General features: G+C 40.1%; 2 protein-coding genes across 5 annotated transcripts in view; one reads left to right on the plus strand and one right to left on the minus strand.

Moving 5' to 3' along the window:
• Window positions 1-6,342, plus strand: part of LOC120629149 (prominin-like protein) — a 58,275-nt gene extending 51,933 nt beyond the window's left edge. For all 3 annotated transcript variants that reach the window (XM_039897951.1, XM_039897953.1, XM_039897954.1), the window contains one exon: window positions 274-6,342. In XM_039897951.1, the coding sequence (XP_039753885.1) occupies window positions 274-286 (13 nt within the window). In that variant the 3' untranslated portion in view covers window positions 287-6,342. The remainder of the gene's footprint in view (window positions 1-273) is intronic.
• Window positions 6,343-6,992: 650 nt separating this feature from the next.
• The window catches only part of LOC120629150 (sodium-independent sulfate anion transporter-like), a 39,568-nt gene continuing 31,614 nt past the window's right edge, over window positions 6,993-14,946 (minus strand). For both annotated transcript variants that reach the window (XM_039897955.1, XM_039897956.1), the window contains exons 5-13: window positions 13,897-13,989; window positions 12,923-13,118; window positions 11,896-12,060; window positions 10,713-10,900; window positions 9,999-10,113; window positions 9,443-9,588; window positions 8,829-8,987; window positions 7,605-7,792; window positions 6,993-7,120 (exon numbers count right to left, since the gene is read on the minus strand). In XM_039897955.1, the coding sequence (XP_039753889.1) occupies window position 7,120; window positions 7,605-7,792; window positions 8,829-8,987; window positions 9,443-9,588; window positions 9,999-10,113; window positions 10,713-10,900; window positions 11,896-12,060; window positions 12,923-13,118; window positions 13,897-13,989 (1,251 nt within the window). In that variant the 3' untranslated portion in view covers window positions 6,993-7,119. The remainder of the gene's footprint in view (window positions 7,121-7,604; window positions 7,793-8,828; window positions 8,988-9,442; window positions 9,589-9,998; window positions 10,114-10,712; window positions 10,901-11,895; window positions 12,061-12,922; window positions 13,119-13,896; window positions 13,990-14,946) is intronic.

Consider the following 14,946-nt stretch of genomic DNA (forward strand, 5'->3'; position numbering starts at 1 on the left):
GACAATTTCTTGTTCAGATGTATAATAATAATTAATAATAGTCTTATTTTTTTGTGCGTGAATATTTATCACTGGATTTTAAGTTAGGTTGCTGAATAATTGATATCCCCTTACTGCCGCTGCTCGGTTGCCACCCTCATCTCCAGGATCTCTGATTGACTCATGGGGGCTTCCCTTTGACCGCGGTTGTTGTTCTAGAAGCTAATCACTAACTGGTGCCTTTGGAACCTGGATGTAATGTCCATGTGATAACAAGTGTTTTCTCGTTCGCAGTGATAGACAGTAAACTGGCGCTCACGGAACTGGACGACGACTTTCTGAAGTACTGAAACATACACCACTCTACCGCCAACAGATCATTCACAATCACCGGAAGAACGTATTTTAACTAGGTCCTTGTTGGACCATTCTGAATAGCTCCATTATGCGTCTAGGCACTCATGATAACAGATAAGGCCGAGGCAAACTGCCAGTGGCCAAGCTTTTTCTCATACAATGCGACCAAAGACAATTATTTCACGCTGGTAGAAGCAATCGCTTTAACAGAATAATTTCCACATATGTGAGAAGAGGTTTATCTGTCCCTTGTATACTATACATGAAACATCTCATGAGCCGTGCCGTAATTAAATTATTATAGTCTATAGAAATAGAGGAAGGAAAATACAAAAAACAAAAAAAAAATATTTTTCTAGAATAATTAACAAATAGGATCCTCTATGCGTAATTTCCGGCCCTTGTATGCCATACAGTTAGTTAACGTTAAGATAAGAAATGGAAGAATGGTACAGATAGGAGCCACAGTGGTGGTGTAGTTCGGTTCTCAGTCACGGTAACTGCCATATTTCGACTGTCTCATAGTTTACTCTTATAGTGATTTTTATATCTTCGCCGGGCGGCTCCTATCGAACATAAGGCCAGTAATGACATTGAAATCATTTCGTGACGTTCATTCTTATAAAATAATTCCCAAAATTGAATGACACAAGTAGCCCGAAAAGGATACCAGTTGACCCAGCAACACGCCATAAAATCAAGGAAATGAATTGCGTTTGTGAAATCTGTTACGCAAAAGTTTGCTACAAAATATTCAATGTAAAGTCTTTACGAGGCACCCTAAAAAAAGGTAGATACGTTAAATCCCTTCCAAAATTAACCCGTTAAAATCTGGATAAGCCAACCAGAAGAATAAATTCGTTCTTTCATTATATGCAGTAATTGTCTCTTTCATTCTGTAGAAGAGACTGCCTACTTGCACCATTTGTGTCAGTGCTAAATAACATAGTATGGCTTTCCAATATTAACTATTATTGAGAGTTGCTACCGTTTCTCAACTTAAAGATTTATCTAAAATGTCTTTAATCTGCCTCTTTTTATTTCCACTTATATGGTTTTCTAGTAAATCTTGTGAGGTTCCTCGAATGACTTTATTTCTTTTATTGTAGTGCTGAGATGTGTTCGACCGGAGCCGTTCTGGTGGCTCAAGGTTTATATTATTATATATTATTACGTGGTAGTATTTCGTGTTTTAAATGATTTCCGAGATGGAATGTTTTACGTTCGTGATCGCGGGCGCCCGCACAAATACACGGGGATCTGAGAGATTCGTGTATTAGCATATTGATCTAGCGTAAGTGAGTCTGTTCTCACACGGGGGCAATTGGATCCCTTTATAACTCTTGACGGAAGTGATCGCATTGGCATATACATTTTGAGTGCCAGTGCAATTGGTGGACAACACATTCTTTCAACGTATCGTTAGTTGTAAACATCAAATTATTTAACTATGGAGTCTCGTTGTTTATGTACCAACGTCATTACGTCGAAGTTTGAACTGTGTTCTTTATTTAACAGTTTGTTAACTGGTCATTAGTTCTTGGATAAACAATCTTCTAAAGTTAAGTCATTAAATATAATACGCATTTTGCTTTGATGTCTTCAGCTAAGCGTGCTAAAGTATCCGTGTGAGAGTAGACCAAATTGTGGTCGTTTTGTCTATTTTTCGACTTCGAGCACTATGAGTGATAGGAAAGAATTTAGTTGTAAAGGTTGTAGGGCGGCGACGGCTCCGGACTCTGAGCTGTAGCGCACGGGTCGCTTGCAACAGGCGCTTTGTAGTTACAGACGATGGACGCTCCTGTTTGACTTTTTTATACAAAGTCCCTAACAAATGAGGAGCGTGCGCGGCGGGAGCGCTTTGGCGGGAGCGAAGCGGTGCGGTTCCTGGTCATTTTGCCATTCGTCTTTTCAATGAAGTCCTAAAAGATTATTTTTGATCCATAATGGTTTCCTCATCACTTATCACTTATCTCTGAATAAGTACTTAGGTACTTATGATTCGTATTTCGAAAGTAGTTGAACCGCGCTGCTTCGCTTGGCAATAGGTTCACCGTCGACTTAGTATAAGACAAGAGTCCGTGGCGAGTGATGTGAGGACAGAGTGGTGCGAAACGATAATCTCGTTCGGTTGAACATAACGTTTTCGAGATTCTAATTGCATTTATATTGTGAACTTAGTATTACGGAATTTACTCTCAGTGTAACGTAGTACGTAAGCTTAAGGGATTGTCGCGCGAGGCGACGCCACGCGCGCAGCTAGGTCCTGGCCTTATTCGCTATGACGCGTTACGTTGTAGACGTAAATTTTTACAGTTCATGTACGACGAAGTGTCAAATTTTACGTTTCGATTTTAATGTCATAGAGAATGAGTACTCTTAGTAAGAAATTTCAAACAAGAGAAAATTGTTTTAGTGTATCGAATGACGTCACACTAAATTTATCTAAAGCTGGTTGTTTTGAAGCTCGACCATTAAATTCTCAGATGCCGCTGACTAAGTATATACTTGATAGTATATACAAAATGTACGTAAAAACGTAGGTTGCGGGAAGTGCGGCTGTCTGCCTTTGTTAGTTTAATACGTATGGTGGCACGTAATGTGAAACTTCTAAGCCTTAGGTAAATTTTTACTGTTTTATTGTATTGATACTCAAAAACCATCGGAACTTGTTTTACGATCTCGTGCTAAAGCTGCCGGGCGTTGTATGTATCCGAATAACTATTACCTACTAGTAGGAACACAGTCTGTGTATCAACTCATTACTAAATATTTTATTTTATCCATATTATTTTATAAAATCCACACCACACCTTCCCAACGCCCAGATCGATCTACATATTTGTAGAATAATGTATAATCGTAGAAGAAAACGAGATGAGATATCTCATCTCTTTCCTAATTAGTCTCGAAGATCGGGAGGGTGTGGTGGCAACTCAAGAAATTCCGCGGACGAGTCCCTATCTGCCAATATTTAGAATAATAAAATACTCTAACATGACGTCACATCAAAACATTGTCGAGTTAGTGCTAGTCTGTTACGTCACACTAACCAATCTGTATGTTATTTTAGATTAATTGTGATTATTCGATTAGTTAATTAGTAAGTTTTAATTGTTGACTCGATAAGTGCAAAATATTGGTTTAAGAGATGTGTCATATTGTGTTAGAAGTAATGCCAAATGACATTGTGTTCGCGCCCCGGCCGCTAGCGGGTTCGGGCGCGCGATGCGATGGGATCTTGCGGCGCGGTGGCGCCACGGACATAACGCAAACAAAACAAATCTAAAACTGCGAGCGGAATAATAGTCAAGTTTTACTAAGTATTCCTACATTATTAAATTTAAAATTGATTGATGTTGAAGGAGAAGGGCGTAGTTGGACCCAGCTATTTTGGAAACCGCTCGGACTCCGATATTGTTTATTTAGTATCTATTAATACTTTTTAAGTAGTGGATCTAAAATAAAAAAAATTACAAAAAAATTCTAATGCAACAATCGATCGACTTTTTTTTAGGCTGGTTGAGTACTACAGGTATTAAAACTTTTATTCTTTAACGTGGATCTTATATCGAGGTCCACAACTACATGGGAACTCGCCATTCTCCTTTTTACATTTTAACAATTAAAAGTAGCAAATATTTCGTAAAATTATTTGGGTTACTGTTCCAAAAAGTTACTACTTTTAAATGTGTAATTACGACGAAATTAAAATTGCCTTGATGAGTATAGAAACATCGTTGCTGCAAAAAACTTGCGACGTTCTCTAAGTTCCGATTACTTCCAGTTGCCTTTATCTTGAAGAAAGGAAATATACTATTTAGTTTCTTATTACTTATTAAATTAATTGAAACACTATATTCCGGAGAAAACCAAAGCGAATCTCACAAAATGATGTGTTCTGTTTATGTTATGTTAACAAATTTTAGTGGTGCTCATTGGCGGTAAGATTCTTATTGCTTAGTTTTATGCTGTGCGGGATAACATCTACGGGTTCCGTAGTCACCGTGCAGCTGTTATGGAGGAAGAGCAGTAGATATGGTATCGAATTTATTTACTCTTTATCTTTAAATACGTTTGTTGGACGGAGGTTACATGTTCTGTTGGCAAAATATGACCTTGATAACCGATTAGTATACGGAGCCTTGTAGGTTGGACACTGTCCATGCAAGTAAGGAGATAGCCGTTAAGGAACAACGTAGTCGCGACTTTCTGGGATTGTTCGTGCCAGATACAAAGCGCCCGAAGCCCGTCCCGGAATGCAATCTAGAAAGGTTTCAGATGGTTCGTCAAGATCAGCTCAACGGCTAAGCCCGGTGAAGCTAATAATCAAACAGAATCAAATTCTATCTGTCTATCGTATATCGTTCGGTAATTTCATACATTTGATTTTCTAACTGATATCTGATTTTGGAACATAATTAAATCTTTAAGATCAGTGAGTTACTAAAAGATAATATGTATAAGTAAAAATTGCGTGGAGATTTTTGTTCATTCCCCAGAAATAACATCGAAGCTATAGTTTACGAGCCTATAGAGGTAATACGAACGCCATTTGTAATTCCATTCTTTATCTGCACGGATAGTTCTGGATCAAAGAGGCTTTCTAACAACAATCAAGGGTTAAACCAATGTACAATACCCAATTGGGCCCTGATTCTGTATGATACTAATGTCACAACTACTAAAGTTACGTTTGGTGATATCTTCGTACAAGATTTACCGTACGTAGTGTCAATGATTGCAGTTTCCAATGAATTACGACTTAACGTCATATAGATGTCGCCGCATTGTCTAATTGTTATGACAATCCGGAATCTGGAAGTGTATCCTCCGTCTAATGTGACTCAACTGTCACAAACTTCTTGCCACCTGATCTCTCGGTGGAAGTCTTCCTGTGTGTCTTCACGAGTTTTCGCTCAGTTTTCGTAGTAACTTCCGTCTGGCGATCTTTACATGAAATGAATTTAGGCTGCTCAATATAAAAATTGTTCTGTTTGAAATTTGGTGCTAACGAAGCATCTTCATAGGGTTATTTAGTTTGAATTACGAAAACTTTATTGTATTGTATATTTTTACTTTCGTGTTTAGCGAAATTAGGTATCAATTGGCGTATATATAATAATATTATGTCATTTTAATTCGAAACACGTTAATATTGAGACTGTGTTACAGACTGACAATGTTGCCGCACGATAAAGTTGACAGAGTATCGAAAACTCATTTGTATTTGCTGTTTAACTATTACTCGGGTCTATCGATTAATCGATTATTGCAAGAGTTACAAAAAAGAGCAACTTAACCGCTCGGCAACTTTCTTAAATGGTGTATGAATCTGTATTGTACGTTGGATAGCGAACTTATTGGCACATTTAATTATACTATGAATGTTTAGAATTATTTACTACGGTTCGTTACCCAATTGACGTTTGCCTTGGTCATTAATTGCGCAAATCTCCCGCATGGCTGAGACGATTGCGATTTTGTACTTGTTATAACACATTTTACAACTATAGATTCATCTAAATAGACGTTGATCTGATTGTGTATTTTGCGCAATTACTTACCAGGTTCGTAATGGCGTACGCAACGGGCAACATTGCTGTTTATTCGGAGCGGCCTTTTTCGCGATGGCATTGAAATCGTTAAGTGAAATCTAAACTATTATATAATATGATGAATATATATCATAGCAAACAACCTTGAAATGTTACTTTATAAAATTGAGTCACGTCTGCTCTTTTCACTAGAAATCTTTCCTCTTAGATTCCACGATTGAACGTGTATGTTCTAAAAATGTATCATATTTTATGTGATAGATGGCAAATAAAGTTGAGATACGATTTTAAAGTTGAAACGAAAGAATGCCAAGTTGGAATATGCCAAAGTGAATGTATTGGCAGCAGCCACGTCGCCCCGCGCGAGCGTCAGGTGTAGTAGCGCCGGCGGTGCGCCGCAGGTCTGGTCTGTCTCGACGATTGTAAAATAAATATTTGATTATCTCCATCTTGACTTTTTATTTAAATATTTTCAATGTTACCCCTAAAATATAATTCTTATTCACTTAACCAAAATCACAGATTAATTGTATGCATCAGCACAGTGCTTTATTTAAAGATTAGCTTCTTTAGAATTGATAAATTAGCAATTAATACACCCTGATTATATAAAAAAAAAAATTTATTATTCGGCTCTAGCTAGGTAAATATTATGTACAATTGCTAACTTTGCCATTCTCTAATTTAGTCAAACGACTTCAAATTCTTCAAAATATTTCCAATTGGTACATACAAATCTTCTATTTTTTGTTTCTCATGTAAAATAAATTCATCTATTAACATTCTTGGAATATTTATTTAACAATTCATTAAATTCTAATACTGTCGAAAACTCTATCATACATACATTATTCTACTTAATTTAATTTTCTATCTAATTTATGTTACATAAATATACAAAACAAAAGTAGGTATCTAAAATACTGTCTATTGCTGTCCGACTGTATGGCATTCAAATCATATCGTAACCGCAATTTGGAATGTGACGTCGAAGATCGTAAATTACGATGTTGAGATTTGAACGTCACATAATAAGACTCCAGCTTAATTTGTAACAAATTCACGAACATACTAGATTAATTCGCATTTATACAACATTTTGGAAAATTATATAAAAATATTGACAAATACTTTAGTGTTGCCGATATAAAAATTGTTTTGACTACTTTGTACGCGTTGCACTCCCTGCGTCGGACATCTCGCACATGACTGACGTGCTGTTCCATCTGAAAAAATATTAGTGTCGGTTGACAAATAACTTTTGATTTTAAATATTTCATTTTAAATAGCCATGCTCGGCTTGCCTGTTGACTAAGTATGTACGGCAACTAGCCACACTTTCGAAAAACCAAGTGAGATAGCGTTACGGTAATTCCCTACACTTTAGCGGGTGCAGATTATTCTTTAAAATTATGATAACTATGTGCTCCTTTCAAAGTTTTGCAACTTAACTAGAATATATGACGAAGGCAGAGTAGATGATATACCTACATTCCCTGCCTCTCGTTTCATTTCATTTCATCTAGAGCTTGGTCGCTTCACTCTTGTAATTTTAAATTTTTGCAATATTTATTTCTTTGGCACGACTTGAGTGACAGAAAGAAAAAATTAAACCCTTGTAGCACGGTTCAGGGAGTCTAACAAAGAAGAGCTAAAATTCTTGGGCATGCGTATTTGAGCAATAGCCACGCTCCCGAGCGCGGTGCCTACCAGGCCACTTGCTGCTTGGCTTTCCGCTGCGCCTCGAGCAGCAACCGCTCCAGCTCGACGCGGCACGAGCAGTGCACGAACTCGCGCGGCTTCACGCCCTTGAACACCTCCGCGATGGACGGCTTCACGTTGTAGAAGATGATGGTCTGCCCGCGCGCGTGGAAGTCTTCGATCAGAGACTTGATGCCCTGCGAACATCGTTCATTATAGCTTCTGTGTTAGTCGGGATGTACATAATCAAATAAGATAAATTCCTGGTGGTGTTAATGCATGGAATAAAATTGCCTAGGAATAACGCGTTTCCATAGAGTTCTATACGCTTGTTAAATATCTGCAACCGTGAATTATAGCGGTGCTTAATGTTATCGGAATAAATTTCAAGCTATCGTTTGACCTGTACATATGGGATCTAATCAATGGTATGGTATTTTATTTATTGACTAGTGGACCCGCGCGACTTCGTCCGCGAATGAGTCAACTTCAAAAAGTATTCCTATGTTGATGCGGACTGTATTATAGAACTTTAAAGAAACCGAAACAACATTTTCTGAGATTAGCGCGTTCAAAGAAACAAACTCAAAAGCTTGATAATAGGTGTTTCAACTATGCCTATCTAAAAAAACCAAGTCATCTAAAACTCCGTTGCGTGGATTTTGAAAGACAAATGCGGGAAATAAAGCGATGCTATCCTGTAGGAGCTTTTTGCTTGAAAGAAGCATATGAGCTATTCCAGGATGGTACGCGTGCATTCGATCGTTGTTCCATATGCCTTGCGACGTGCTGTTATCTGTGAAGAGTTATGTCCTTTATCTCCGACAATATTTATCAGATCTTCATTAAAATTAGACAATACATGCTTAGTATACATTTTTAAATAAAAAAAGAATTATTAAAATCGATTCAAATTTAATGGAGGTATAAAGTAAAATTGATAAAAATTTTCAACACATTTCCTGGAGGAAGCTTATTGTTTATCGGAATAAAAAGTATCCTATATGTTGACCCGGAATATTAGCTACAACTATACCAAATTTTATTTAAATCAGTTCAGTAGTTTCATCTGATGCCCGGACAGACAGACAGACAGACAAAAATTAAATGAAAATCTGTGTTGTATAAGTACTCAAAACATGTCTCGGTTCTTCAGCCATTCTTCCAAATAGTACATGGAGTATGTTCCCTGGGTATAAAATGGTTACAAGGGATGTGGGGCGGCGCAGTCACCTTGGCGGCGGTGAAGTCGGCGGCCTGCACGTGGTGCGCGTCCAGCACGAGCGGCGCGTCGCCGGCGGCCTTGCGCAGCGCGCGGCGCACGAACTCCGCGGCCGGGAACGCGAGCGCGCGGTCCACCGACGCCACGGCGTAGCGCACGCCGCCCTCCGACTGCGACAGAAACCCTGCTCACACCGGCCGCCAGGGGGCCCTCTGCCACTCGCTGCTTACGTGTACTACTTGCTTTTGTAGTAGCTATTTGTGGCAGACCTCTTTCGGGAAGTACTACTAATTATTTCTGGCGCTAACCAGTCCTGTGTTCCGGCCTGGTTGCAGATGTAATTACTTCCTTGCACATAAGGCTTAACGGATTGACACGGGATGGCACGTTGAAGTATGTGTTGTTCTGTTTGAAAGCGATTTTTTTCTACCTCGAGGGTAGAAAATACCTACATTCCCGTGACCGTCCGTGGACCGGCAATTATTACTGTTGTTACCATTGTTCTTTGTCTTAAACCTAGTATTTCAAATAGAAAATGGACGATGATTCAAGCACAATAGCTTCACTCTTAGATGAGAGAGACATATACGGTAGAGCTCGTGGCGGCGGGTGTGAGGGAGCGTACCACGGCAGTCGTGACCTTGACGGCGGGCCGCGCGGACGCGTACAGCAGGAACAGCAGGTTGACGGCGATGCCTAGCACGATGCCCAGCTCCAGGCGCGTCACCAGGCACGCCGTGAACGTCACCACCGCCGGGATGATGTCCACCTCTGCAACCACCCACATACCACTACTTGCAACGCGAAACATCACATTTATACCTACTCACTAGTTTTCGAGAGCGAATTTCAGGTAGGCCCGTTTTTAAATAAAAAAATTGATACTTTAGGTATGATGCGCACTGATGAACGCAACCGCTACCGGCAGCCAGATAGCCCGTTCCAGAGATTGAGAGAGATAGCATATTTAAAAACTGGCCTAAGTAGCTGACATTTTTTCCCGACGTTGCTAGCTGTCGTACTAGTTACTCAAAAATTCTGGGGCATCCTGAAATCGGGAATTATTTGGGAGCGAGATTTTCGTGACGCTGTTCTTGCAGAAGTGAGAAAGTTAAGAATTCTGAATAGCTACAGCTAGGGCTCCGCAAAGTCTGAGAGCGGCGTGTGCGCGTGCCACTTACTCTTCGTCCGCCAGATCGGCTTGAACACGTGCAGCTCCATCATGAAGACGACAGCCGCGATGATGACCGCCGCCAGAGACGCTTTCGGGATGTAGTAGAAGTAAGGTGTAAAATACTGGAATACAAAAACAGCCTCGTTATTTCAGCTTCACTTTACTAGTACCCACACTTTGTCACGACTCTTATTTACAAAAAGGATTCAATGATCTCTTCCCGAAAGTTCTTTATGTAAATTGGCAAAAAGTTAAGTATGTACTTATTAATCATTTTTTTTTACTTAAGGCACGGTAGATTCATCAGCAGGAGAAATTTTTCTCCCCGGGGATGCTTATCCTTATATAACTCCTATTATTTTATCAACTCTCCAAGCATTGACGCACGGCAGGAAATACTATCCAAATAATAAACCTTCCTACGTGTAATAACTAGCGAGGTCAAATTTCTTCTGTTCCCTGTTGCCGTGCTTTGACAGGAGTATACGTTAATTGTATCCCACGCCAGGGGATGTCTCCCGCTCACCCTAGCCTTGCAGAGTACAGTTGTTAATAAAATATTTAGCCGTACTAATAAGCGTCGCTTGAACCGTCTCTCAAGACGTACCGGCCATTGAATATGAATAAATATTCATGTATAATATTCATCAATCGTCTCAGTACCCATAACACGAGCTACGTTTACTTTGGGGCTAGATGGCGCTGTGTGCAATGTCGGTACCTGCAGCGCCAGCAGCACGAGCGCGCCGGTGACCAGGCCGCCGGCCGGCGACGCCACGCCCGACGCGTGGTTGACGGCGCCGCGCGACAGCGCGCCCGACACCGGCATGGACTCCACGAACGCCGACGCGATGTTGCACACGCCCAGCGCCACCATCTCCTGCGTGGCGTCCACGTACTTGCCCTCCGCTGCGCCAACAGTACCGTTCAACTGACCAGCCGTCGCGACTCATCCCTATCTCGCCTCATCCCGCATTGTTTGAATTTTAATTGGACATACCCTCGTGATGGCACTGAGGGATACGACATAGGGTGTACGAGGCGACTTAGGGAATATAAAGGAGAACGGGCAGCACTTGCCTATGTGCTCTAAATACCATCATCTGCCCAGGGTAGTAATTATGGCCAAACCCGTCCATTGGGAGAAGCCTTTGGTCCACGCCCGTTTGGAGAAGTCCAACGGTGGACTGCTATAGATTGATGATGATGATTATGATATTCTGCGGACAGTGGCGTGCACTTCATACATGAACAAAAGCACTGCATAACCTAAAATTGATATATAACCCGTGAAGGAGAAGAATTTTAGCCGTTACATTTAATTTTCCTGCAGTATGCATACCTTGGTAAGGAACCCAATGCACGCTACTGTCTGCGGAGCTATTCTAATAAAACAGTAAGACATGCTCTTAGTTGGTCCCCGTTAAAGGCGGTTGTCAATAAAGTTGGTAGCGAATATTTCTAGCAAAGGTTACGTCACGTAAGAGTATATATACAACACACCCACGGGTCGCAGGATTGGCAAGCAAGCCCGAGCATAAAAATTTATGTAAGTGCTTAGCTTGTAAGGAAATGTTTGTAAGCACGTATTGCATATTCATTTAATTTATAACGTGATTTTGTATCAAAACATCTCTGTACTTTATGCCTACCTACTACGATTTAATATATACCAGTAAATGGTCCGTGTCTACATTATTTATTCCGAAATCATGTAACTACCGTGTACTTCTCATGTACCTAATGTACCTATCAAAAGTGCCACCTATGGGCCCTACTTGAATAAACATGTTTTTGACTTTCTTGACTTTATTATCTTTAAGGTGGAAGTATCCACGCAAGTACGTAAAGCAGGTCATACAGAAAAATGGACATGGAATATCGGATTCTATAAGTTAACTTACAAAAAACCTTGGCTAGTGCGATGTTTTCGAGTATGGAGAGCAGCGGCACTACGAAGATGGCAGAGCCGAGGGTGGACGCCATCTCCGAGAACGTATAGGTGTGGTTGCCCACCGTGGCGGAGAACGGCGGCGGGGCCAGCTGGGGCAGGCCGGCCTTCACCTCGCCTGCAGGGTGTCGTCATATTTCGGTATAACTATATTGGCGACTAGCGGTGACGGCAGATCAGAGTACAGTTATCACCACCCCTACTCTTCCTGCGGGTCTCGTACGAGGCAGTTGCGTGCACTTCATACATGCACAAAAGCACTGCATACCCTAAAGTTGATGTATAGGAGGATTTTTGCCATTTTATGCAATTTTCACTGGGTTTCCAGATACCCAGTGCAAGATAATGGTACGAGGCGACTAAGAGAATATAACGAAGAACGCCAGCAGCTTACTCTCTTTAACTGTTACCATTTACTGCGATCACCGAGCCGTCTGCCCAGTGTGGTGATTACGGGCAAACCCGTAGGGAGAGGCAATTACTTCGGGAGTTGACTGCACATGATTGTTTGGTATGCAGAAGGAGCATTACCATATATGCTTAGTTTATTTTACATATTGTTAGTTTATTTTATATATGTACTTCTTTTGTAATTATTAATATGTATGATTCATTTAGAGCTATGCACACCGCTCTAAGGATTCATATAGTTGCGGACGAAATCATAATTAACTAAATTATAATTTGTTACACAAATTTATGACTTGTGTCTTTGTTCCCTTTTATTTGTTTCTGTTTTGTTCTTGTGTGCAATAAAATATTTTTGATTGATTGATAGACCTACAACTAGAATAGTGTTTTTTTTGTTTATAGACGAGCGCTTGACCGCAATCACATCTGATTGTAGGCGATGATGCAGCTTGAGGTGAAGCGCGCTTGCCTAGAAGATGCCTATTCACTCTTGATTTGAAGGTACTCATATTGTAGGCACTGGGGAAAAGGGAAGCTGGAAGGGCATTCCAGGTACCAAGTTAAATTACCCGTGAGCACGAAAGGTTGTTGGTTCTTAGTGTCAAAGTAGTAGGCTAGCGCGGCGCACACCAGCACCACGAATATATTCCTCGTGGTGGAGAGGAACCAAAGCGTCTGTGACACCGCAGCCTTCAGCCGCGACCGCTTCTCCATACTGCCTTCCTTGTCGTCGTCCTCCGAACCGATCTTTATGTCTTTCACTTTCTGGAATATGCAATGTACACATCACTCGCGAGTGTCAACAGATGGACATTTCAAAAATTATTGATATAGAATAGATTAGAATATACCAGTAACAATTATGGTTTTAATGTCAAATACTACTAGCCGAATAGCCAGGGTAAGCAAAAAGCATTAAAGCAAGCAAGTGCACGCCACTGAAAGTAGGTAGCTGCTCAAAGGGTAAAGCGCACGCCTGCGTTATTCTTTCAGCAAAACGCCACTATAGCAAATTGCTTTAAAATGACGGCTCAGGTAACGATTATTGCTAGCAAGTAGTTACCTAACTATTTAATGATAAGTGCCTGAGGTTACGAAACCCAAGACAGAAATATTTATGACGTCAGTCCTGACGAACAAACAACATTGTTCCGGTTAACGGCGTGAAGCGGCTGTCACAATGGACGTAAACAGGATGCTCTCAACTTAATGTCCGCGTTTAACTTCGATAGCATCAGCTAAATATGCTTCATTTATTTAAAAATAAATAGACGCAGCACTGAACATCACTTCAGTACGTAGGTACTTAAACATATTAATTTTTTATACCTTTATATCCTAGTTTATTTCCAGTAAGTCTGTCGAACACTCTGTGACCACTGGGATTTATTTATGAAAAAAGTACAGCTTCGCATTGAACTATTGGAATATGCTGTGGCAACATAGACGTAAAATAACAAGTACAAGATACAGAATTTAAGTTACTTTTAACTAATTCTTAAATTCCAAAGCCGTAAAGAGAAAAATTCGTTGTCATTCTCACCCTCAGAAGCAAGAGCACTACGATGCAGGATACGCCCAGCACGGTGTCCCACAATCTGGTTTCCCCGATATGCTCGTACATACCCGTCCACACCTGGAACAAATATAGCACATTGCTCACATACTGGGACATATAGGTAGTAGTAACTCCTTAAGTCCAGCGGTACATCCGAAGATAAGAAGTGCGATGATTTTACGGGGGCGTCCATAAATTACGTGAGGTGTTTTTTTGAATTTTCTGTCCCTCCCTCCCCCGGGGTATTTAAAAAAAAGCTTATCGCTTACCTATCGGTGAGTCCTCCCTTAAGATATATTACGTACAGAACACCTATTCCTTCCTGTCTTATGATTATTTTTGCTGTGTTTGTATGCCATCATTTTTTTTTTGTGAATGTGTAGAATATTGTACTAGTTTATTACTTTATATGGTATATTTTTAGTGTCCTTAATAAATAAATAAATAAATACTTATTTATGAGGAATCTTTATTATATGTGTAGGTTCAGCTGCTAGACATCGGTAACAAACTCAGAAACTCAGTAAAGAAATAATAAAAACAGAATTGTAGGCATGTGGAGACCTTTAAAAATGCGAACTACTTAGGTCAACGGGTACCTAGGTAGATGCAAGTCCGCATTACCGCGATAAATTTAAGAGCAAGGTGATAAAAGTTTGCTTACGTAGGTAGAATAGCAGTAAAATTTACAAAGTTAATGACAGCGCGAAGGTCTAGAAAGTATGGCAGAACAAAAAAGCAATCCCCAACCGGTAAAAAACTAATGATTAAAGTGGAAATAAAGAACTGGATAAAATTCTAAAATACGTACGTACTTACTTCCTTAGATAATTTAAAACCATTTTTTGCAATCCAGTGACGTTTAATAAGACTACCTACAATATGCAGGTAGGTAGGTATCCGTACCAAACATTGACCTCTGATGATTATTTATCACTAATATAAGTCTAAGTACACATCGAAGTACCTCCCTGGTGATTTATTCGTAAAAAGCCAAAAAAAATAAAGCTTAGAAGCTAAATTTAGGAAGACAAG

The sequence above is a fragment of the Pararge aegeria genome, chromosome 14 (genome assembly GCF_905163445.1).
Source record: "Pararge aegeria chromosome 14, ilParAegt1.1, whole genome shotgun sequence".
NCBI lineage: Eukaryota > Metazoa > Arthropoda > Insecta > Lepidoptera > Nymphalidae > Pararge > Pararge aegeria.